Source organism: Dromiciops gliroides, chromosome 3 (genome assembly GCF_019393635.1).
Source record: "Dromiciops gliroides isolate mDroGli1 chromosome 3, mDroGli1.pri, whole genome shotgun sequence".
NCBI classification, from domain to species: Eukaryota; Metazoa; Chordata; class Mammalia; order Microbiotheria; family Microbiotheriidae; genus Dromiciops; species Dromiciops gliroides.
This window is the reverse complement of record NC_057863.1, coordinates 237,831,192-237,858,276: the sequence shown is the minus strand read 5'-3', so window position 1 is coordinate 237,858,276 and position 27,085 is coordinate 237,831,192. Positions and strand designations below refer to the sequence as shown.

The 27,085-nt window shown below is 35.8% G+C and overlaps 1 protein-coding gene across 2 annotated transcripts in view; it reads right to left on the bottom strand.

Moving 5' to 3' along the window:
* The window catches only part of PRKX (protein kinase X-linked), a 154,581-nt gene that overhangs the window by 28,512 nt on the left and 98,984 nt on the right, over positions 1 to 27,085 (bottom strand). For both annotated transcript variants that reach the window (XM_043997563.1, XM_043997564.1), the window contains exon 4: positions 1,061 to 1,180. In XM_043997563.1, coding sequence (XP_043853498.1) covers positions 1,061 to 1,180 — 120 coding nt within the window. The remainder of the gene's footprint in view (positions 1 to 1,060; positions 1,181 to 27,085) is intronic.

The window sequence follows — 27,085 nt, the reverse complement described above, 5'->3', positions numbered from 1 at the left end:
TAAAATACAAGAAATGAAAAGTTTAGTAAGATAACATATGAATGGTATAGTCTACAAATCCAAATACTAAATACTATTAACTGCAGAAAAATCAGATGGATTGCATAAGGTCACAAACTTACAGCTAGAAAGAACCTTACAAGCCATCAAGTTTAACCCTGTTACTTTATAATGAGTAAACTGAGGCACAGACAGATTAAATGACTTGCTCAGGGTGACACAGTAAATGTTGGAGGTAGAATTTGAAACAAGGTCTTCCTAACTCCTGTGTCATTCCCATTTTGCAGATGAAGACCCAAGTTTATGATGTGTCCACTGTTATATAGCCAGCAGATATCAGATGTGGGATTTGAATTCAGATCTCCCCTAATTTCAAGTCCAGTAGTCTTTCTCCTACATCACAAAAACCCTAAAATGGGGCCCTGTCTCTATGACTGCATATAAGCTGACAGGGGCAGCTAAAGTTCACAGAGGTTCATTATCAGAAGGTTGGCTAATAAGTGAGATTAGGAGTGGGGGGAGGGAATAATAGTCAGAGTGGGATGGGCAACAGTAAGTCATGAAGATTATCTACCAAGGCAGCAAAGAGTTCCCATCTTCATGATGGATCTGTGGAGGATAATTAATATCCCAGTGAAATCAAAGCTCTTTTGAATTAATAAAGTGAATAATCTTCATTCTTTTGAAAATAGTAGCTATATAGGAGAAACAAAGTACTGGCCTCAGACCCAAAAGACCTGGGTTCAAGTCTACCTCTGATACATATATAAACCTTAGCAAGTCACTTAATTTCTCAGAGATCCAGGGACTCTCTTCATATATCTAATATAAGAAAGAAGGGGCAGTTAGGTGGTGCAATGAATAAAGTACTGGCCCTGGATTCAGGAGGACCTGAGTTCAAATCTGTCCCCAGACACTTGACACTGGCTGTGTGACTCTGGGCAAGTCACTTAACCCTCATTGCCCCACAAAATAAATAAATAAATGAAAATTTAAAAAATAAAGGAGGAGAAAAATGTTCACAAACATGTTGAATTTTGACTTATAAAGAAGCTCTTACCCGGACAACATCTCAAATATCAGAATCCCCAGAGCCCACCAGTCTACTGCTCTTCCATGACCTTTACTTTGTATGACTTCTGGAGCAAGGTATTCTGGTGTCCCACAGAGTGTCCATGTTCTGGAAGAATGATAAATAACAAAGGGGAAAAAATCGTCAATTTTCTAATAAATTTCCAAGTTCCAAAATTTCAAATACTCTTTTGATCCAAAGATACCACATTTCTTTGTAAATTAAATTTACCTATACAGAAACAAGAATGTTATCTTTGTTTTCCTTGTGGATTTTTCAAAAGTTTTTAAGAAAAGCAAGAGAGGGAACAAGCCTGTTGTTATTAATGGAGAGCAATACAAAGAGAAAATGGGCTACTTAATCCTTATGCCAAACTAAGGGAATTAATTAACCTAATTCTCAAGCAGCCTAAGTGAGTTATTCAGTGACTTGTCCAAAGGCATATTCTGATAATTCCTTAACCAGTCCCCACCTATAAATGTCAAAGTCATCTGATATTAGTTGGCATTATTGAGATTAAAAAAAACACTTAATACAAATTAGGCTTTGAGAACAATTAACACTCTTTAGGGAAAGTGCTACAGCTCAAATATTATTATGTTGACATTTTTGTGGAAGTATCTTCTGAGCAAAATAAAATTTATTATAATTTCATCTTTAGCTTATTGTGCTTCTTATACTGGATACATTGCTTGATTCTTAGTTTAAATTAGGAAAAGTACCAAGTATTTTGAACCATGAAGAAACAGATGAGCAAGCCTGATATGATTCTAATCTCTAGTGCCATCTAGTAGCAGACTGAATGCAAGTAAGTGTACTTGCCAACCTTGTTCTTAAGTCTTGGGAAAGGGTTAAAATGCTGTCAGTTATTTTAAAAACAAAAATTAAACTAAAACATCATTCATTTTTAAATAATATGCAATCTAAAATGTTATTTTTTAATTTTCAGTTGTGAAGAATATATAAACTTCTTAACCTGGCTTTTACAATTTCTCTGACGTTTCAGTAAGTTTTCAGTTTTCTGGCAAACTCAAAACTTGATTTTTAATGTAAACTTTGCCTAATTTTATGCAAAAATACCTGAAATGAAGATGGACCTGAGATACCAACGTCTAGCTTCAGAACAGTCACATAATAACTTGCTTGAGTTCAGCTGGCACTGTTAAAATTTTTTAAATATTATAGAGGAGATAAGCAATCTTTTCAGGATAAAAGATTTATTCTGCATCATACCTTGGTAAAGAACTAGGATCAAAGAGTAGAAGATACACAGAGGGGCATTTTTAACTCTATAAAAGAAGGAACTTTCTACCAGTGAGTGAGGCCCCCAAAAGAAAGGAGACACCCAGTTAAGATTCCCTGTCACTGATGGGTTTAAGCAATAGCCAAAGGGCTACTTGTAAGGAGCATGGTATAAACTTATTTTTGCATCAAGCAAGAGGCTGGACTAGATCAAACAATTAATATTTAAATTTTAAAAAATATTTTTATTTAAAGTTTTGACTTCCAAATTCTACCCTTCCCTCCTTGAGACAGTAAGATATAGGTTATACATGTGCAATTGTGTAAAACATTTCTATAATAGTCATTTTTGTACAAGAAGGCTCAAAAAAATAAAGAAAAAAGTAGAAAACAGCATGCTTTAATATGTATTCAATCAATATCAGTTCTGGAGGTGGATAGTATGCTTCATCATTAGTCCTTTGGGATGGTCTTGGATCATTTTATTGCTGAGAATAAGTTATTCTCCGTTCTTCATCAAACAATATTGTTGTTACTGTGTACAATGTTCTGTTCACTTCACTATGCATCAATTCCTGTAAGTCCTTCCAGGTTTTTCTGAAATCATTCTGCTTGTCATTTCTTATAGCACAATAATATTTCATTACAATAAGATTCCACACAACTTGTTTAGCTCTGCCTCAATTGATGGTCATCCCTTTGATTTCTAATTCTTAAACACCACAAAAAGACCTGCTATAAATATATTTGTATAAATAGGTCTTTTGGGGGATATCTTTAGGATAAAGACCTAGCAGTGAGGTTGGTCCGAGCAAAAAGATAGGTATGGCACTAAATTAAAAAGGTTAATTTAGGTAGAATTGTTATTATATTGGCTAGGCCTCCCCATGAACAATTGATATTTTTCCAGTTGTTTAGATCTGACTTTATTTGTGTGAAATGTATTTTATAGTTGTGTTCATATAGTTCCTGGGTTTGTCTTGGCAGGTAGACTATAGTTATTTTAAATGGAATTTCTCTTTCTTGCTCTTGTTGTTGGACTTTGTTAATATATGATTATTAACAAAGCTGATGATTATGTGGGTTTATTTTGTATTCTGCCACTTTGCTAAAGTTGTTAAAAATTTCAAGTAGTTTTTTAGCTGATTCTCTAGGATTTTCTAAGTATAACATCATATCATCTGCCAAGAGTGAGTTTTGTTTTCTCATTGTCCATTCTAATTCCTTTAATTTCTTTTTCTTTTCTCATTGATAACATTTCTAGTACAATATTACATAATAGAGTGGCCATCATTGCTTCACCCTGATTGTATTGGGAAAGTTTCAAGCTTATCCCCATTACAGATAATGCTTGCTGATGGTTTTAGATTAAAATCACTTATCATTTTAAGGTAAGCTCCATTTATTTCTATGCCCTCCACTGTTCTTTAATAAGAATGACTGCTGTATTTTATCAAAGGCTTTTTCTGCATCTATTGATATAAGCATATGGTTTCTGTTGGTTTTGTTATTGATATGGTTAATCATGTTTTTAATTTTCCTAATATTGAATCAGCCCTGCCTTACTGATATAAATCCCACCTGGTCATAGTGTATGATCCTTGTTATAGATTACTGGAATCTCTTTGCTAATATTTTACTTTAAAATTTTGCATCAATATTCATTAAGGAAATTGGCCTATAATTTTCTTTCTCTGTTTTGGCTCTTCCTGGTTTGAGTATCACTACCTTATTTGTGTCATAAAAGCAATTTGGTAGAACTCGTTTTTGCCTATGATAGTTTACACTTTTCTATTTGCATAAGAAAGAAATAAAGGAGGAAGGCAGGTATTAATCTATATACCTTTTTAAAATAAATTAAACCTTTTTTTTTCATTTATAGTTGCATCCTTTCTTATTGCTTCACTTACACTTACTCCTATGTAACTTGATCCCCCCCCCATATTATTCATTTTCTTTAATTTTTTGTGGCACAATGAGGGTTAAGTGACTTGCCTAGAGGCACACAGCTAGTAAATGTCAAGTGTGTGAGGCCAAATTTGAACTCAGGTCCTCCTGAATCCAGGGCCGGTGCTTTATCCACTGTGCTATCTAGCTGCCCCTGAACTATTCATTTTCTATAAAATTTTTAAAGAGTAGGAATAAAGTGGGGAAAAATAAAATCAATAAACAGAAAAAAATCTGATACTATATACAATGTTTAACACTATGGACCCCAACCTCTGCAAAGTAGTAGGGATAGATGTCTCCTCATCTTTTCTTTGCTTGCTGGCATGTTCATTGTAATTCTGAAGCATTCATTTTTTATTACATTGTAGTAGTTATTCTTTCTATTTATACTGTCATAGTCGTGTATATTGATTTTCTTGACAATTTACATTGTATCAATTCATACAAGTCCTTCCATGACTCTATATTCATCATCTTTGCTGTTTCTTATAGCACATTAACATTCGAATAAATCCACATAGTATAGTGTGTTTAGCCATTTCCTAAATCAATGGGTATCTGTTTATACTTCTTTGCCACCACAACAACTGCTGTTATAAATATTTCAGAACATATAGAGCTTTTTTTTTTTTTTGTCAATGACCTTTTGGCAGACAATAAGCTTAGCAGTGGAATTTCTGGGTAAAAGAGTATAAACAATGTAATCTCTTTTTGCCCCCATTATTCCAAATTGCATTCCAGAATGGTTAGGCCCAGTAACAATTCCATCATCATTGCATTAGTAGACCAGTTTTTCCACCACCACTCCAGCACTATTCCAATCTTTTGCTGTCTTTGTCATTTTGTTATAAAACTTCAAGGTTGTTTTGATTATTGGTTATTTGGATTGTTCTTTGATATAATTGTTAATAGTTTGCAATTCTCCTTTTGAGAACTTTGTTCATTTGCTTTGATCACTTATCTATCTACATGAAAATGTTTTCGTTATTATATATACTAGTTGGCATTATGACTTGAATAATAAGTACTTACCAGAGATAAATGATACAAATTTTTCCCCATTCAAAAGCTTCCTTTCCTGTACTAAATGAGTTAAATTTTGTTTATGGAAAAGTTTTTCCATTTCATGTAATAAGAATTACCTAGTATATCTTTTGTAATTATCTCTATCCCTTATTTAGTCAAGAAATCATCCTCTATTCTTAGCTATGAAGGCTATATAATAATTTTATATTCTTAAGTAACTGCATTCAAGAAGTTACTTAAACACTTAAAAGGGCAAACAAAAATTCATTCTAGTGTTAAACTCAAAAGAGTTTGTGAACTTTAAATAAAGTCTGTGGAAAATAGTTAATTTTATGTTTTTGAAAATAATCTTTTTAATGATTTTGCTTTTCACATCAGAGTCAATTCCTAATATTAATGTGTTCTATCCTTATTCCCTGAAAAAGGGATCACAGTTACCACTTCTATCAGTCTTCTCTAGGTTACCCAACTTTTTAAGGTCTTTACAATACTCTAAAGAGTAATTAAGTAATTTAGAGTATTAATACTCTAAAGAACTGTCAGGGGCAGCTAGGTGGCGCAGTGGATAGAGCACCGGTCCTGGAGTCAGGAGTACCTGGGTTCAAATCCAGCCTCAGAAACTTAACACTTACTAGCAGTGTGACCCTGGGCAAGTCACTTAACCCCAATTGCCTTACTTAAAAAAAAAAAAAAGAACTAACTGTCCACTATCCAATTTCATTTTACTCTATTCCATTCTATGTTTCATTATTATCTTTTGAATCTCCTTGAAATCTCACCTGTACCAGGGAAACTTTTTAAACTAAGCAAGGATTACAATTCTTTAGTCTCAAACAGGTAACAGCACAACATGGTAAACTTAGCCCTTTACACATCCTCTCAATGATTCTTTGAAGTTCAATGAGAGATAGATTGTAGTGAATACAGTTGAGAGTAAGGAAGACTGCCTGTCCTGACTCTTAACACATACTGGCTGTATGATTCTGGATAAGTCACAACTTCTTGGTGCCTCAAGCAGCTCTAAGACTGTAGTAGATGGGTTGCAGAGATGTACTGATGGAAGGAGTTTCTATGCTGAGAAGTCTGAAGTGGAGACATTAATTTGGACCAAAAATAATAACCACATTTATTCATATTTAAACAAAGCTGACCCCTGTACCTGGAATTCCTTCCTTCCTCATCTCCACCTCCTGGTTTCCCTGGTCTCCTTCAAATCTTAGCTAAAGTTTTATCTTCCATAGGAAGTCTTTTCCAATCCTCCTTAAGTTTAGTGCCTTCTCTTTGAGGTTACTTCCAATTTATCATACACACACACACTATACCTGGCACATAATCGATAATAAAAAAATGCTTGTGGATTTGTAAAGTTGGAGGAATTCTTTCCTCAAACACAACAACCCTGTGAAGTACACAGTACAAGCACTATGATCCCCATATGAAGAAACAAGCTGAGAAAGGTTGTGACTTGCCTGTGGTCACACAGCTAATATGTGACTAAGCCAGTACTCAAAACCAGTTCTTCCACAAATCCACTACTCAACCCTGAGATTATCTTGAGTTCTTTGACCAGTAGACAACATTCACTTATATTTATGCCTCCACTGTTTTTGTATTTCCCACAAAGAATGTAAGCACCTTGCAGGTGGGGACTATTTACTTTATCTTTTTATCAGAAGTATTCAATACAATGCCTAGCACACAGCAAGCGGTATCCTAATAAATATTTGACTGAATGGATTCTAGAAGAATTTTTATCCCTTGTTCTGTAGAAAGCCACATCTAATTACAGTAATCAGAAAATTAGATTAAATTTTAAAAACATGATTTCCCTATATTTGAGTCACTTCAGGGTAGCTCTTCCTTTAAATGCATCACTCTAAATGCTTGACTCACCCACTCACTAAAGCCTTGATAAAATATGATCTTGTCTCTGAAATAGAAAATGCTCTTTTGAAGAAGCATACATCTGGGTTTATATGAAGGACTCCAAAAGATCCTTGAGGTCTTAGCTCCAACTTCCACACAGTTCCATTTAGTGGAAAGAGCATGAGACAAGGAATCAAAGGACCTTAGGTAGAGCCAAAGATGTCTTATCCTATTCCCAAGTAAACAATATTGAAGAAGGCATTAGACTCTCTCTGCCTCACTTTAGCAGCCTGTAAAATGAAGATAAAATCACTTTTCCTCCTGACAGTGGAAATGTGAGGTTGAAAGATATAATAAAGGCAAAAGTGTTTAAATAAGCCAGTCCAGTATAAATCTGATATGTTATTATTAACTGATCAACAAATGTTTACCTTCTACCTGTCACGGATAAAGGATTAATAGATACAGAAGGAGCATAGGTAGTATGATTTGGTCTCCACTCTCCAAGAGCTCACAGTTTAGCTAAGAAGACAAAAAGGTCACCTTACATTAGACATCAACTGTGTGCTAAAACAATGCAAGGCTGATTTTTGTTTAAGAAGGGACAGTTGGTGGAGAAAAGCTTTAGAGCTAGAAAACAACTTAGGTCATCTAGTCCCACCTCATAATTGTAGCTGAGGACAATCAAGTTCAAGTGAATAACTTGCCCCTCCCTCAAGTCACTCTACAAGTTCATGAAAGAACTCTGGATACAGAGCTCTCTGCCACTGAATCCCAAAGAATTGATGATAAGAAAACTAAACACAAGGACATCAGAAAATAAGCTACTACAGTAATGCCGATGAGATCTTTGGTCTTCACACATCATCCGTGATATCACTGATCTTCAGAAAGGAAAGGCAAACAACAACAACAGCATGAAGTACAGAGAGTCCTGTGTGGATGAATCATACAATGTAGGATAAGGATTAACGTCCTGAACAAGGATAGAAAGAAAGATTGGGGCCCTGTTGTGTAAGACTTTAAATATTAAACAGAAGGGTTTACAATGTATCCTAAAGCAAATAGGAAGCACTGGAGCTGACCAAATAGGAGAGTCACATAGGCAGATCTTCCTTTAAAGGAAAATTACTTGGGCAGAAGTATATGAGATGGATTGGAGCAGGAGAGACTTAAGGCAGGGAAACAAAGCATAAGGCCACCAAAATAGTCCAGGTAAGAGATGAGGGCCTATACCAATGTATTAGCTGAGAAGGGAATCAGATGCAAGAGATGTGAAAGCAGAGCTGGCAAGATTTGACAAATGACAAGATATGTGGGTAAAGAACAGTGAAGAATCTGATATGATGTCAAGGTTATAAACCAAGGAGACTGGAAGGATGGAATACCTTTGACAAAAATAAGAATGTCTTAAAGAAAGCTTCACCCACATATCCAATCAGCTGCCAAATCTTGTCATTTGGAAGAGGGAAGGGTTTAGAGAAGAAAGATTTAATAAGCATTTACTTAAAAAAAAAAAAAAGAGTAGTCCTTACACTCAAGAAACTTACATTCTAATATGGGAAAACAACATATATAGGGGAGAGGTGACTAGAAAAGAGAACTTTTGTCTAGGAAAGCATATAGGTATAGGGCAAAGAGAAGAAGCAATAGACAGATGTTGAGAAGGAATGAGCAGATGGCTAGAAAAGATGTGAAGATAATATTATACATGTTTTGGTATCTAGATATTGTATATTAAGTAGGATGTTTTGCACTTGCTCAGTCACCAGTCAATTAAAATTGGGCCTTAAGATGGAAGGCAGAAAAATGAATCCTAGTATGTAATCAAAAAATGCAGGAGGCAGCTAGGTGGTGCAGTGGATAGAGCACTGACCCTGGAGTCAGGAGTACCTGAGTTCAAATCCAGCCTCAGACACTTGACACTTACTAGCTGTGTGACCCTGGGCAAGTTACTTAATCCCCTTTGCCCTGCAAAAAAACAAACAAACAAACAAACAAACCAAAAACCAACAACAACAACAAAAAAAAAAAAAAGGAAAAAAAATGAAGGTATAGAGTACTATATTACAGGTCTGTTGTGGAGGGTAGCAGTCCAATTGGGGAGGAACAGGTCAATAGTGGAAGGCAAATGGTGAGTTGGTTTGTATGAATGGTTAGATGGAATTTGAAAATGACGAATGAATGCCACTAGGAAACAGTCTTCAGAGAAATACAGGTCTGAATAACTAGAGAGACATTAACTGCTCATGATTGAGCTGTGTGAATATAATTAAAATAATAATTTTACACAAGTTAATTTACTTTTTCAATGCCATCCCAGTCAAACTATTTAGAAAAAGTAACAACCTTCATCTGGAAGAACAAAAGACTAAGAATCAGAAGGGAAATACATAATAAAAGAAAATAGGTATATCAGTACCATGGGAAGCTGGGGGTACAATGGATGGAGCAACAGCCCTGGAGTCAGGAAGACCTGAGTTCAAATCTGACCTCAGACACTTACTAGCTGTGTGACATTGTGTTAGTCATATAACCCTATTTGCCTCAGTTTCCTCATCTGTAAAATGAACTGAAGAGGAAAACCGCAAACCACTGAAGTATCTTTGCCAAGAAAACCCCAAATGGTGTCACAGAGTAAGACATAACTGAACAACATATTAGTATCATATCTGAAACCATACTACAAAATAGTACCATATCTGAAACTGTACTACAAAACAAAGGCATAAAAACTATTTGGCTTTGGTTAAAAGATAGAGTTTAATCAGTGGAACAGATTAGGTATATGACATGCAGAAGCAAATCAGCATAGTAGAGAAGTGCTAAATAAACCCAACTAGTGGGGTAAGGATTCACAATTTGATAAGAACTTTGAGGAAAACTAGAAAGCAATTGGGCCAAAATTAGGTTTAGATCTATACCTCACACCTAAAACTAAGGTAAATTCCCAAACAGAAATATGATTTAGATATAAAAGGCTATATCATAAACAAGTTAGAAGAAGAAGGAAGAAAATACCTATTGTAATTATGGATAGGTTGTTTGGAACAGAGATCACTGAAAGTAAAATAAACAAATTTTGTTATATAAAACCAAGAGGTTTTTGCACAAACAAAATGGATACAATTAAAATTAGAAGAGGAACGGTGAAATGGGTAAAAATTTTTTGCAGTAATTTTCTCTGATAAAAGGTCTCAGGGCAGCTTAGGTGGCGCAGTGGATAAAGCACCGGCCCTGGATTCAGGAGGACCTTAGTTCAAATCTGGCCTCAGACACTTAACACTTACTAGCTGTGTGACCCTGGGCAAGTCACTTAACCCCAATTGCCTCACCAAAAACAAACAAACAAAAAAAAAGTATCATAGTCAAGATATCTAAAGAACTGACTTTAATATATAAGAACAAAAGCCAATTCCCAATAGACAGACTTTATATGGAAAAAGCTCTCAAAGGAAGAAATATACTTTTGAAAAAAGTGCTCTGAATCATTAATAATTAGAGAAATACAAATTAAAATAACTCTGAGATTCTACCACAGAGTCCTTAAATAATAAAAAATTAAAAAGAACAGTTGTTGGAGGACTATGGAAAAATATGTGAATCAGTCCTACCATTCTAGAAAACAATTTGAAATTATACTCAAAAAGATACTAAACTGTGCATACCATTTGAACTGCAATATTATAATAAGGCCAATACTCCCAGGAGAGCAAATAAAGAAAATTACCCACATGCATAAATTATATATATATATATATATATATCATATCTTTTTCTGGTGCAAAGAACTGGAAACTAAGAGGGTATACCCATTGATTGGAAAATAGTTGAACAAATTAATGGTACTTGAATCTAATAAAATATAATTGGGTCATGTGAAATAATGAAATGTTTATTTTTAAACAAACTTAGAAAAACAATTTATACAACAACAATAACATAGAAAAGAAAAACAAGAAAGAAAGCTCAACACAGTAAAGGAAAACAACCAAGAAAGTTTTAAGAATTCTACTCAAGAGATCTGGTAAAGAAACATACTACCCACCTCCTAACAAAAAGGTGATGAACTAACTCAATGTGCAGAATGAGATTATATATTTTAGGAAACAGCCAACACATGATTTGATTGACTATGCATATTTGATGAATGTTATGTTTTCCTTTCTTTGAATTTTTTTTAGAAGAGAAGAATTGAGAGGGAATAGATTAGCAAGACAGTTGTCAAAATTTAAAAAGGTCATTGAAAGATTTCATTATATTTCACAAAAGAGAACAGAAGGAAAATCAGTAGGAAACAAACAGAACAGTGTTGAAAATAATTTGTTTGATTTGTTGTATATGTGGAGAGAGAAATGTTTTTAGTGGCACAGATGTTCCATGCATTCCTTTTGTGCTTATCTGCTTTTTAAACAGATATGCTCATCTTATTGAGTGTTGAAGTTACAATGAAAAAAATAAATTTTTAAAAGAATGAATATTTAACAAAAACTCTAAAATGTTTCGCCACACATTGTCCTGTGATAAGTGTTCTTATATGCAAATGCACGGGATTAGTCCTATTAAAAAGTTTCCCTTCAAGGTCTACTACTACCTTTGGACAAAATGGCCATTTTCAAGTGGTAGCAGGTAGATAACTTGAAGGTTTCCTAACTAGTGATAGGAAAAGAACAGTAAGAAGGGGGCAGTGTTAGGGCAGTTTGAGGAGGAAAGGAGATCATCAATTTGAGGTGGCACATCTAAGTAGAGATGTCCTGTATACTATAATAATATAGAAAAGAAACTCAGCTGAGGGTATCACAAACTTGAGATTTAAAACTGGAGCTCTTCCCCATAGGGATGATGGTTGAAAATACAGTAGAAATAGAAATAGAAATAATATCATTTCCTTTCTATTGGATAGCATGTTACATTTTACAACTTGCCATTCACTCTCAATTCCTATACCAGGCAGCACAGTGAAACGGGAATTTTGGTCCTCATTTTACATATAAGAAAATGAGTCTGCGAAAAATTGAGCATCCTCTAAGGTCATACAACTTCAGAGTAGTATTTCAGGCCTAGGTCTTCTGGGTTTAAGTGTAGCATTCTCTTCTCATTATATCAGGATAACATCTTTTCCATGAAAGCAGATGAACCTTCTTTGATAAAAGATGGTAAAAAGAAACAGGAAATATTCAAAAAAAGAAACACAAACTATCAACAGACATCTGGGGAAAAAAAAAATCAAAATGGCTAATAAGAGAAAGAAAAAAAGCTCTAAGTTATTTACCATCTTACACTCAGAAAACTGTACTCTTAAAAAAAGAGAAGAGGGAGGGCAGCTAGGTGGCGCAGTGGATAGAGCACTGGCCCTGGAGTCATTTATTAATTTATAGAAATTTATAAAAAAAAATTGAGACCATTCACTAAGAACTACTTTTTCCATCTTCATCTTTATTATTTAGGTGCCTTCAGCCACCCTCTCTTCCTTTACCCATGTTTCATATGATGAAGTGGCCTTACTCCTTACCAAGGCTAACTCCTCTAACTAGTTCAAGTGATTCCATTGCATCCCATCTCTTCCAACAGATTGCTTCCTCTGTCATCTCCATTCTTTGTCTACTGGCTCCTTTCCTACTGTCTTACAAATATGCTGTTTCCCTTATCCCCGCCCCCCCCAAAAAAACCCAAAACCCAAAACCTTCACTTGATCCTTCTAGCCCTGCTAACTATCATCTTGTTTTTCTTCTGCCCTTTGTAGCTGAACTCCTTTTAAAGGTCTTTTACGATAGGTGCCTCCAACTTTCTCTTTTCTCACTCTCTTAATCCTTTATAATCTGGCTTCCAACCTTGTCATTCCACCAAAACTGCTCTCTCCAAAGTTAATAATGATTTCTTAGTTGCTAGATCCAATGACCTTTTCTCAACTCACACTCTCCTTAACTTTAAGCCTTTGTCACTGTTGATTGTTTTCTCCTCCTCCATACTCTTTTATCTCTAGGATGTCAGAACATCACTCTCTCCTGGTTCTCCTACTTTCTGGCTAACCTTTCCTCTGTCTCCTTTACAGGATCTTCCTCCCCCCATCACATCCTCCAACTGCAGGTTTTTAAGTCCCAATTAAAATCCTACTTTCTACAGGAAGCTTTCTCTAAACCTTTCATAATTCCAGTGCTTTCCCTCTTTTGATTATTTCCTATTGATCCCATATATAACTTGCTTTATATATATTTATTTTCATGTCTCCCCCATTAGACTGTAAACACCTTGAAGGCAAGGACTGTCTTTTACCTCTTTTTGTATCTCTAACATGTAGCACAATGCCTGGTACACAGCAAGCACTTAATAAAAGTTTACTAAATTGAAATTAATTGAACTCACTAGTTTAAAATAAGGAAGAATGAAAAAAGACCAAAAGAACAAAACACATATTGATTACAAATATGTTAACAAAAACATTATATGGCAACAAAACTTATGTTATATACAATTAAAGAAAATGGTACTTCCACGGCAGCTAGATAGTACAGTGGATAAAGTACCGGCACTGGATTCAGGAGGACCTGAGTTCAAATCCGGCCTCAGACACTTTAAACTTACTAGCTGTGTGACCCTGGGCAAGTCACTTAACCTTCATTGCCCCACCAAAAAGCAAAAAGAAAAAGAAAAAAAAGCAAAAAGATAATGGTACTTCCCACTATTGGTGGAGTTGTGAAAAGATTCAATCATTCTGGAGAACAATTTGGAACTATGACCAAAGGGCTATAAAACTGTGCTTACCCTTTGATCCAGCAATACCACTACTTAGTTTATATCCCAAAGACATCCCCCAAAAGAGAAAAAGACCTATTTGTACAAAAATATTTATCCCAACTCTTTTTGTGGTGGCTAAAAATTGGACCTAACATACCACTTCACTTGCATACCTGCTGTCCACACACCTTGTCCTATTTTGTACTATACTTATTTTCATATTCCATCTCAGTACTGTAAGATCCATGAGGGTAGAGTTCATATTGTAGGATCATAGCTTTAGAACTAGAAGAGAAGTTAGAGTCCACCTAGTCTCATTTTACAGAAGAGGAAATTGAAGCTCAGAGAGATTACAAGATTTGCCCAAAGTCACAAGCTAGAGCAAGAATTTGAACTGTGATGCTGTGTTTCCAAACTTGGTGGTCTTTCTATTATACCATGCTGCCTCCCTTTTGCTTAGCACAGTGCTTTGATTTCAGTAGGTGTTTAATGAACACATTTAAATGAATGAATAAATCCCAGAAGTTCTGGGAATGGTACTCTGTGTTCTTGTTGTTGTTGTTAAGGGAAGATAAAGACATTTCTATGGGAATTATGGGCTATGGCCATAGAATAGAACTGAGACTCAGAGGCCATCTACAGTTAATGGATAAGGGTAGTAAAGAGGTCCCATAATATAGCAGATAAAGAGCAATCAATGAGATGGAAGAACTATTGGGGGTGGGGAACAGGTATCATCAAAGGAAAAGATTATGCCAGGAAGGCATAGATAGTGAACAGTGTCACATGTTGATGTAGGGGAACAGATCATAGAATCAGATAAGAAAGTGGTCCTCAAAAATTTTTAGTAGTATAGTTTCAATAGAGCGATCTAATAGGTCTCATCTATTTTCTAGATAGAATTCCCAGGATTACCACTTCCAGTTAGCATCAAGAACACTTAATGTGATGTGTCCCCCCAAACCCTTTTTCAATTCAGCCTATCTTACCAAAGTATTCCATCTTCTTTCTGCAGCTTTACAGACAAGCAAAAATAAGTATTCCCTTAAGTATGAAGAGGAAAAAAGGCAAACGGGACTGAAATGAGGGGTGGGAAATTAAAGAGGTCTGCATTAATATTTACAATTTCCATGTGAAATCAATAAGAGGAAAATGTGACTGCCAGTCAAAAAGCTTCTGCTTTGGGATTAATTTTTTCAAATCATGTTTTAATAATGCATAAGAAAGCATCAACAAGGTTATTTAAAGAAAGATTCCATTAAAAACTTTTAGACATCTCAGATATAAGAAAGGACAGTTCTGCAAAAGGCATTATACTAGTTCATTTTCTTAGGCAGCAACAACTGAAGATGAAGAATAAAGCAAATGTGGGCACTGATAACTACTTCTATAAGATTTCATCAATCATGTTAAACTGTCAGAACCACAAATTATTTGACATGAATGAAAGCAGCCACAAAAAAAAGATGCAGTTGATCATAGATCTAGCACAAAAATAGGCCATTAGAAAGGTGATTATGAATTTACCCCAAGAAAATCATAAAGCCTTGTACCCCTGCAACCCTCTGTGATAGAGGTATAAATTATTAACAAATTTTTGCCATCCTAGCACTTTTAACTAATGGCACCCTATCAGTGTAAGAAAGTTAGTGTTCCCTTGGCATCAAGTGAGCATCAAACCTGTCATTTTAGTCTATAAAATGAGAGTGCTACACAATCTGCTTTACAGATACAAGGTCAGGCTACACTAATTCTCCAATATTCAATTGGGGAAAATCTACCTTCAATCCTGTGGTAAAAAGTACGCCAGTTTTTGAAGGACCACCCTTTCGGGGAGGAGACCAACGGCCGTGCATGGGCTACGCGTGCCAGCCCGGCTGCTAAGCACTCCACTTCCAGGGTGCGAGCTTAAAAGGCAAGGAGAGAATGGAAGTGATAATCTCTTTTTTACTCTCCTTGTTCACTGGCTGCGCTGCACACACAGAGGCTGACTGGAGTTCTACTCGGCCCGGCTCGCTAGCAGCACGTGCTTGACACGGCTCTCCCCCGCAAAGGTGGCCTTGGGCTTTTGGTGAGTTTTATACGAAATATAGACTAAGCTTAGACTTAAGACTATTTGTTTTGTATTTCTACTTTCCTATCCCTCTAATCAACATCACCTTGTAATTTCCAAACAATAAAAGCTCAAACTAGAGACCAGAGACTTCTTCCATTTACTAGTCTGGGAGATAAATAAGGGAAACAGTTAAAAGGGGAGGTTAATGCTCTAGTATCCAATTTTAAATCTCACAATCCCCTAAATCTGACAATAGAGAGGGGCATAGAGAAGGGGTAACCACAAGGATCTTTCAGAACTCCTCACACTATATCAAGGGTGGCTGGAAGGATTCTTGGCTTATATGTCAAGACCATGGATTAGCAGTGAATGATGAGAAGTGAGACACTGTGACTTTTGTGTGATAGCTAGCCTTACTTACTTTTTAATTATAGGAGTATATTTGGTATAAAGCATCCCTCTCCTCCCTCTTCCCCCAAGGTGTCTGACCCCACACACTCCCCACAAACACAGAGTGTAGTGAAGAGAGGGCTCATGGTTAGAATATGTGTGGCAAAATGAGGTAATAAAGTCTTGGGAAGTACTTTTGCTGGAGTCCTCAAGATAGCCCCCTTATGTATAGTGTTGTTCTGCCAAACTTCTTTTAGAGCCTCAAATAAGGCTTGTCTCACTGCTTTTGGTATATCCTTGGTTCCTAAGGTATATACTGCCCTCCAGTAGCTGAAAAAAGCCTAAATCTTCCAGACCTTTTGAAGCTCACAAGGCCCTTTTCTGGCCAAGGTAGGGCAGGGGTGGGCAGAGACTGACACTGAGGTCAAGTCTGTTGTTCTTCTCCTCCCTGTCCCCAAGAGATTCTTGTTTTGGGTTATCAGACACATGGAACTCTCAATTCTAAATTATCTTGCCCCAAACTTCATCACCAAGTCCTTCAATCAATCAGAACAGACTCCCTATTTCATCTACTGGAAATGTGGAAATGTCTAGGCCTTTTTCACATCTAGCTTATACCTATGATTGACTGATATTGTTGAGGTATGTTCTCACATGTTAAAGATATCAGCACTAAGTAGGGTGGACTATTTCAATTCCCGCCCTTATACTTTAAAACCCATCTCTATTGCAGCTATTAGGAAAAATTAAACAACTGGTTTCCTACATAGGATAGCATCTTAAGTACATGGGTTCCATGCTGTTGCAGAACTAAAATCACTTCTTACTCCATTAATAGCATTCAATATTAGAATTCTTATTGTTTCAAAGCAAGACTTCTCATGGTCATGTTTAGCTCATACATATCTATTATTTAAGTATTACCTTTCAGATAGAACTTCCATTCCTGTAAAACATGACACTTTCTAAGGAATAGTTAGTAAGTCATAGTTTCATTTCTCCATATTGTTACCTCAAAGATTTTTAATACCATGTGAAGCTTATTAGTCTATCACAGTCAACCACACATAAAATATATTAATTCCTTTTATATGTGGCATAATAATCTAACTTCATAAAATAATTTTAATTTTTAATAAACTTTTGGTTAACCAATTTTAAAGGCAGTAGTACCACATTTTTCTAAGGACTGTAACCTCCCCTGGGGCATATCATTTGAATATATAGCATGACTGATGAAAATAAAGTCTTTTCAAACTATTCTACAGTGAAAACAGCTGAAACACTTTTTAAACTTTGGATTACCTAACTTTATGCTTTTTAACCAAGAGTCATAAAAACTCAATCCCAGAGGAGATGTTATTCTATGAGAAATTACCTGAAAGATAATCTGAGATCCAGAATGGGTGCAGCTCTGCAATCTTATTCAAGATAACAAGAGAAACAATTTACCCAGCAAAGGGACATAGTGGGTCAAGTGGAGTTCATCTGAAAATATACCTCACAGAACAAAGTCATTCATTTTTCTCACATGTCAAATGAAATAAGTATTGAGTGCCTGAGTTATTGATCTGTATAGGTAATATACAAATTAGTATCTAAAGATATAGTTACTGGCATGTGTCAAAGAAGAAAAGGGGAAGAAGTAGTTATTATACCTGTCTTCTGGAAAGCAGTATGGGGAAAAAAAAACCAGCTGCTTTTATTAAAAGACATAGATCTTATTCTTCCTAAATGAAATATTTTGTGTCTTTCTAGTGAGAAAGGAGAGAAAATCTTATGGAAGAGAGGCAGAGAAAGAAAGGCATGGAGAAACATTTCTCTTCCCTGGTAATTTCTTTTCCCCTGCATAGCTCAGAGAAGAAAGATCAGGGAAGAGAATGATCTCATCTCAGGACAAATGCTGGAAGTATGAATGATATTTGATCAAAATGAAAGACTAAAGGATAGGGAAAAAGACAAACTACTATAAGAACTTTCGATACAAATGTAAATAGATAGAACAAAGGAGACAATATGTACAATATGTACAAAGGGGAAGGGTGAGTATGTAAATTTTAAGAGGATTTAGGGGAGAAAGATGTCAAATCATGAATATTTAAAAGTTCATTTTTATAAGCTTGTTTTAAAGAATTATGTTTAAGCAATTTTTAAGGTTTGTTTAAACTGAAGACATGATGAAACACATAGCCCTCCTTTGAAGGTGGGGGTGAGGGTGGGAGGAGGGGCAACATTTCTTTTTGAATCATTTCTTTTTGTTTGTTTTCTTTAAGAAAGTGGTTCTTTTGGCCAGAACATTGGGAAATTACTGTGACTCAAACAAAAGGCACTTAAAAAACTTAATACATTTAACTGTTCTAATAATTTCTTTAATATAATTACTACTAACACAAATAAAGTAGGGAAAATCATAATTTAATCTGAATGAGCTAGAATGAAAAGCTATCATCTTCATTCTCAGGGACAGCAAACTACCTTAAAGCCACCACAGCTGGTAGGTGGGGACATATTTAAATTGCATGGATACTTCTAAAATGGTGAATAAACTCCTTTGAGAATCTATAATGAAAAAGTTATGAAGTGACTGCTATCACTACTCTCAATTTATATTTCTAGATCTAAATTCTGGACAAATTCTATCTCTTAAATTTTGTTACTCTATAACAGAGTTCAAAATTACTACCGCCTACTCATAAGCTATGACAAAATCCTCCTTGTGACATTATTTTTGTCAACACAACAACTATTCTGCTAATTTTAGACAGAATCATCTTTAATTCATCAACGTATTTGATAAATCTAATCTGCCAATTCTTTCTTCAAAATGACTTTCATAAATGTACTTTATTTTCCATTTCCACTACAATCACCAGAGTCCACATCCTCATTATTTCACATCTAGATTTTTACAGTACCTTCCTCACTCATCTCCCTGCTATTCATTCAGGGGTTCCTAACCTTTTTCTATATCAAGGACAATACCTGTGGCAATCTGAACAAGTCTATGGATCTTTCCTCAGAATAATATTTTTAAATACTAAAACACAGAAAGAAGGACAAACACCACCACTCTACAACTCACTGAACCTAATTCTGCTTTTTAGGATCAAGTAAAAGTAAGATTCTTATCTCTCACCCACATGATCACTTTTAAAATATCTAAAGATAATGAACAAATTGCCCTAAGGCTTTTTTTCCCCTAGGTTAACCAGCCCCAGTTCTTACAGATCTTTGGACAATGTGACCCTTTATCATACAGATATTCTAGAGAAATCTAGATAAGTTCAAGATGAAAGGGGGCACAATTAGAAGATTTGCTAAGGCCTGGTAAGAAGTGCCTACCCTACCTAGAGAATAAGAGCAAAGAAAACATATGGGTAGAGGGGAGTGACAGAGCACATCTAAGCTGTGGAATGGAGAGGAAGAAGGAGATCAGGACAGATGATCTCTATTTTTTCAGCAAAGTAGATAGCAAACTCCTCTGATAATAAGAGAGAAGATAGTATAAGGCAAGGAAAAATGGTATGGAACAGACTTTAAGAAATTTGAGTCAAGGGCAGCGAGGTGACACAGTAGATAAAACACTGGCCCTGGATTCAGGAGGACCTGAGTTCAAATCCAGCCTCAGACACTTGACACTTATTAGCTGTGTGACCCTGGGCAAGTCACTTAATCCTCATTGCCCCAGAAAAAAAAAAAAGAATAGTATATAGTTCCGCTGGTCAACCATAGTCTGTAATGGAAAAACCTACAAAGGAAAAAGTAAGCAAAGATAACATACTAGCACAAGAAGGAGTAGAGGTGCTGTTTTGGTAGCCAGCACAGAAGCTATCTTTAATGATCTTTCTCCATCCACTTCTGTCAGAAAATACTGATCAGAAAAGAGCAAGAAATAGAACATAATGGCACCACATTATAGATGTCTCCATGTTAACATTAATTCACTACTCCTTGCATCTGTTTCTTCAATACATTTTGAATCTAATACATTAATGGCATTCTCTTGATCTACCATTATAGTAATCTTGTGGAAAAAGAAAATGAGGCTAAGCTAGTATGAGATAGAATGATGAACTGCCCTTGGGTCTTAGTGACCACCACTTCCCTAAGTGCTCATAAACTATTCCTTAAATAATGTGTTTAAGAATATATTATGAGAATGCAGTGGGACCTCAAGAAACCTAAAGATCCCAACCTCCCAAGGAATCCTTGTATTCTCACAGGGGAGGGGCAGCTCTGTCTCCCACCTCAGGAATGGATGTTGCCCAGCACAACCCTAGTTCAAGCACAAGCAATTCCAAGGTCTGCAAGATGATATGCAAGATATAGATGGGTGCTGCATACCTCCTCCAGTTGTTTCCAATTCCCTTCAAGTGCTTTTCCCTCTCTTGTGTTGTAAAGATACAAAAGGCCAGGTCTTCACTTAATCAAGTGGGACAGTCACCATGGTGACCTTTTCTAATAAATCTCTTTTTATTTCACAAGATTCTTGATGAGCTTCTAATTCTTTGGGTGAGCTACCCCCATCCCAATCCAGGTCACAAGTCCCCCCCAAACAGAATATTGTCAGAAATTAATCAAATTGGTTGACACTTTAAAGAATCTCTTATAATCTTTCCCTTAGTACTTTCATCCACTTTAATGGTACTAATTATGACTGTTGGACCAAGTGTAAATGTAATTCTTCAGTCTCCATCTATATCCCCAATTTCTCCCCTAAAGTTTCAGTCCCACATTCCCAACTACTTGCTGAATATATCCAATTGAATGATGTCTTTATACCTTAAATTCAATATACCCAAAATGGAATTTGCTTAAGACCCTGAAATCATCTTTTACTCTTTCTTCTCCCTTCCCCTAATAAACTCCAGTAGCTCCCTATTATCTCCAGGATCAAATATAAAATACTCTGACTTTTAAAGCCCTTCACCATCTGACCCTTTCCTTTCTGATCTTCTTACTCTTTATTACCTCCATGTTCTATGCTACCAGATACACTGGCCTTCTTGCTACGCCTCTCATACTACACTGCATTTTCCCAGTTGTGTCTTTTCCCTGACTGCTTGACACATTCTTCCTTCTCATCACCAGTCCCTGTCTTCCTTCAAGATTCAACTCAAATCCCACCTTCTGCAAGAAGACAGGAAAGGATTAACCACCAGTGCCTTCCCTTTAAGATTACCTTCCACTTACACAGCATACATTCTGGATATAAAGGTTTTTGCATGTGGTCTGCCCCATTAAAATGAGTTTCCTGAGGATAGATAACATGGTTTTTTGTCTTACTTTGTATTCCCAGGGCTTACACAGTACCTGGCCATTGTTGTTGTTCAGTCACATAGAATCATGTCTGACTCTATGTGACCCTGTGGACTTTTGTCCAGGGAATTTTCTTGGCAAAGATACTGGCATGTTTGCCATTTCCTCCACCAGTGTGCTGCCATTTTATAGATGAGGAACTGAGACAAATAAAGGTTAAATGACTTACCCAGGGTCATATAACTAGTAAGTACCTGAGGCCAGATTTGAACTCAGATCTGCCAGATTCCAAGTCTGGTGCTCAAACCACTGCACCAACTAGCTGCCCCCTTGGTGCAAAATAAGTAATTCATAATTGTTTGTTGACTGACAGATCTTGTCTGTAATACCTCTGAACCCTCTCCCATATCAGTCCCTTTTATTCCCACTACCTTTGCTATTACTCTAGTTCTTTTTGTTTCCCATCACCTATCAAAGAAAGTATAAACTACCATTCAGGATTCTAACTTACCTTGTTAGCTTCAAACCAAAATTTTCAAAATTCCCTACTCTTTTCCTGCATTCTTCTTCCATTTCTATACATGGAGCTCCTCACACTATTCTTTAACGCTTGAAATTGGCATGTTCTTTTTTGTTTTGTTTGTTAATTCTTCCCTGACTTCTAAGCCAACTCCTCCATTAAGCCTTATTTGACTTTTCCAACCACAATTGATCCATCTCTCTCCTCAGATTGCTCATGTTACTTTGAACTTTTCCTTTGTAGTCATCATGTTCTAATGTGTATCATAGTTATTTGTGTGCATGCCTCATCTCTCTTAGAAGGTATAAAGATAGAAGAGGCAGACTGGGGAAGTTAGAGCACTGGTGATTGGGAAGATCTAGGATCAAGGAAGCTTTGTGACCCTGAACAAGTCACAAATTCTCTGAGCTGATTTCTTCATCTGTAAAATGGGACCAAGGTGGCACAGTGGATAAAGCACCAGCCCTGGATTTAGGAGGACCTGAGTTCAAATCTAGCCTTAGACACTTGATGTTTACCAGCTGTGTGACCCTGGGCAAGTCACTTAACCCCAATTACCTCACCAAAAAAACACAATAAACAAAAAAACGGGACCAAGAGCACCTCCTTCCTAGGGTCACTATGAAGATAAAATGAGATAATGAATTAAAGTACTTTATAAATCTTAAAGTGGCATATGTGATCCATTATTAGTGGTATTAAATGTACTATTATATAAGCCCCTTGTTGGCAGAAATTGCTTCTTGCTCTTCAAGGTATCTTCAAGGTCTAGCATAGTGCCCTCTACACGATAGGTGTCTAATAATATGCCTGTTGAATTGAATGAGGAGAAAGTCTATTTATTTTTCTCTAGTCACTAACCACAAGGAAAATGCTCTGTTATACATAACTCACCTATTACATTTTTGTTTGTTTGCTTTTTAATTAAATTCCAAGGTCAAAAGTTTCTTCCTAGGCCTAAGCTCTGTTGCATTTTGTATCACAGCAAATCCACTATCCAATGTGACCTCCAAAGAAAGCCTATCCTTAGCCTCCTTTTTCATCAGAGCTGAGTCTATCATTAACAGTGCTTGCAGAATCACTGTCAGTTATCTATCAGAAATTATTTGAATGAGAAAGATGCCAAAAAAGACTGGTTATGAACAAAGTTTCCAATTGTCAAAGTTAGAACAGAAACCAATTCTGGACTATAGGATGGCTGATGAATATGATACTGATCTCCAACAAATTCATGGGGGGTTGGGGAGAGGGAGTTAAACAGAAGATAACCCTTGTGAGCATTTAGAAAAGAAAGACTCACAAAATGCTAGGATGCTTACTAATAAGTCACTTAATACTAAGAACAGGCACTTGATAAATGTTGAATTGAACAGTCATGTAAAATTAACTTGATCTCTTTGTTGGATTATTAAAATGGTGGGTTTATCTTGACAATTTTGTTTCATAAATTACTAGCTATACAATGTTGAACAAATCATTAAACCTCTAAGAGCTTCAATTTCTTTCTTTCTTTTTTAAATAGAGATAATGGCTGACCTCAATATTATCATGAGAATCACTCTCTGCATTTCTCTCGGTTTCTCTGTCTCTCTCTGTCTCTGTCTCTCTCTCTCTCTCTCTCTCTCTCTCTCTCTCTCTCTCTCTCACACACACACACACACACACACACACACACACACACAGCCTGAAGTATTTTGTAAAATTATAGTTATTTACAAAGTATTAGGTTTACTCCAGCAAAACACTAACAAGGTCATTCGTGATAGCCGGGATTGGATAAGTATTTGGTTAGATAAGTCAAAACAACAAAATTTTTGAGGTGGGAGAGACCATCTAATCAATGCCCTTCATTTTACAGATAATGAAACTGAGGTCCAGAGAGGTTAAATAACCAAGATTACACAGCTGGAATCATATAGTTGAATAACTGTAGCCAAAGAGTACTGGTTAATGGTTTGCTTTCAGTCTTGCAAAAGACTTCCATTATCTTGCCACAGGGATCTATCTGTCCTTAGACTTCCTCTCCATTTTTAATCAATTATTTTGATGAAGACACACAGAAAGCTTGCTTATCGTTTTTTCAGGGTAAAAAGCAGGAAGGAACATCGAATATAAGGGGTGAAAAAAATCAAGATTCCAGACTTAATAGCGATAACATTTGGTCCCATTTTACATAATGAAATTTACCAGTGTTCAATATTAAATCCTACATTTAGAGTGTTTTTAAAATATCAATACATGATGGGGGACACATACTATGACAGGAGTAATATGCCAGACTGGCCTAAATTAACCCCAGTCTATAACATAGTTTGACAGTAATTAGTGTTTTTAAAAAATCTAGTAGTTTTAGTTAACCATATGCCCAATATAACCAACTGTGACACCATTGCCACAAAAGCTAATACAATCTCAGGAGGCACTAAGAAGAGTACAATGTCCAGTCCATGGAGCTGAATATTCTACTACTTAAAGCAGGATAGCAGATGCTTCATAAATATTGGCTGAATTGAAGGACACTTTTAACTCTTCAGTCTGCTATAACTAGCTGTTTTTTTTGGTTTTTTGTGGGGCAATGAGGGTTAAGTGACTTACCCAGGGTCACACAGCTAGTAAGTGTCAAGTATCTGAGGCTGGATTTGAACTCAGGTCCTCCTGAATCCAAGGCTGGTGCTTTATCCACTGAGACACCTAGCTGCCCCCTATAACTAGCTGTTTATGGATGCACCCCACACAGAGCCAGTGTGTTGTACACAGTGGACAGAATGTTGAAGCTGGCGTAAAGAAAGCCTGGTTTCAGATCCTGCCTCAGACACTACCTGTGTGACCCTGAGCAAACAAGTCACTTCACCTTTCTTGGCCTCAGTTTTACTCATCTGTAAAATGAGGATTCTGGATTTAATGACCTCTAAGACCCCCTTCAATGTCTAAATCCATGTTCCTGAGAATGACCTTGAGCAAGGCATTTTATTTCTAGGGGTCTTAGTTTCCTCACCTGTAAAGTAAGAGGATTGCACTAGATTTCTAAGATGCTGGCTCTAACAGTCTGTGCATCTGTGATTCTTGCTTAGGCTCTGCCTAACTATTCTCCCATACAGAAGATACAGGTCACTGAATAAAACAAATACTTGTTTCCTGTGCATTGTCCTGCAGGTAAAAAAGGATTCATATTTCATGTCTCCTTTCCTTATCTATGACTTAGCAGACAACAAGCCTTCAATAAAGTAAGTACCTACTATGTGCCAGGCACTGTCCCAGGTGAAAGGATATAGGGACAAAAATGAAAGAGTACTGACTCCTAAGGCACTGAATCTCTTCCCTGATCCCCAAACAACCTTAATTAGAAAAATGTTCTTTTATGCAGGTTTAATTATGCTATGTTTACATGTCCCATAGTTAGGCTGGCATATTACAGGAAAAAATGCTGAACACCAAGATTCCAATTTATTTAAGGAGAGGTTCTAGAAATGAAAGATTAAGGTGATTTCTACTCAACTTATTTCCAGATTATAAAATTCACTACAGAACAATTATGTTTCACATGCTGTTCTAGGACAAAGCTTCAATCAAAATGAAACATAGCTTTTCTTCTTGGACTTAAGGCAATTTTTCTCCATAACACAAAGTTTGGATACCAAAGAAAAGAGATAAAACTAATTTCTTATTAGTTTTAGGCCCTAACAGCCTTCAGAGCACCAAAAAAAAGAACAAAGTAAAAAATAAACTATATCAAGGAAAATAATAATTATTGATGTACTATAGAATATTTTACATAAAACACTATTGTTAAAATATATTTTTAAGCAAATGATATATTTATATCAATTTTCAAATGTGGCTTGTATCATGGAAAGCTATTAAAAAAGTAAAATTTGCCTTGTATTACTAAACATGCTGAAAATACTTTAAATACTTTTCTTAAATACATATTTATTCTCAATTGGCTTAAACCGCACTCATTTTTCTCCTTTTTTTCAAAGAGAACCATACTTCTATGTATCTGTGCAAATCTGAAGAGACATGACATTTATCTTTATCCCAAATTATCCTACCTAATTTCTCTTGTCTGAGCCTTACCAATCACTTATACCTATATGCATACCTAAAGAACCAATACAGGCTAGCTACTGTGATAAGAATAGGACCAAAAGAGGATGTCATTTACTAAAGAATTTAAATTGGTTGTCTTTTAAATCTCTGACATTATTAGTTCACTGTGGAGACATGAGAAAGAACTAATAACATTTCTTATCAAGCTATGACTTGCATAATAGGAAAGATTAATAATAAGTCCATTTTTAATTCCTATGATTATATCAACATAGTACCAAGTAATATATGCCCCTCCTTCAGTTTCCAGTTAAAATACTGTTACTTTTTTGTGTTTTAGCTATGCTTTGTCAGCAATAAGATTGACAGAAGCATTATAAGAGCAAAAATTTAAAAATCAGTCATTTAAAGGGACAATTCCATTCTGCCTATTTTATTCACTCTTCCACAGAAAGTATTTTTTTTTTAATTGTTAGACATAGAGCCTTAGTTTCCTCATCTGTAGCATGAGAGGGCTGGAATAGACAGACAACCACTAAAACTGATTTGTCTTCACAGATGCAAATTCATAATAGCCACAGGATGGCAGCAACTACACTCTAAAGCAGATTCTTAAAATCTGTCAAGTCACTATGAGTAAACCTTTAGCTGACACTACTCTTTATAATGCACTTCTTTTGCTTTATCCTTACAGATCCAAAAAAATGAACTTTTAAAGGCAAGGAATATGTGGTTCAAAGTACAATTAACTGAGAAATCATTTCATTAAAAAAATATATATATCATAGGCTACCAACAACTAAAATGATTGAGGGAGAATAAGTAGAATAAATAGCACTAATTCCTCCCTGAAAGCATAGTGTCACATTTTCCTGAGAAAGCCAAACTCTTTATAGGCTACCAAAGTAGAAAAATAGAT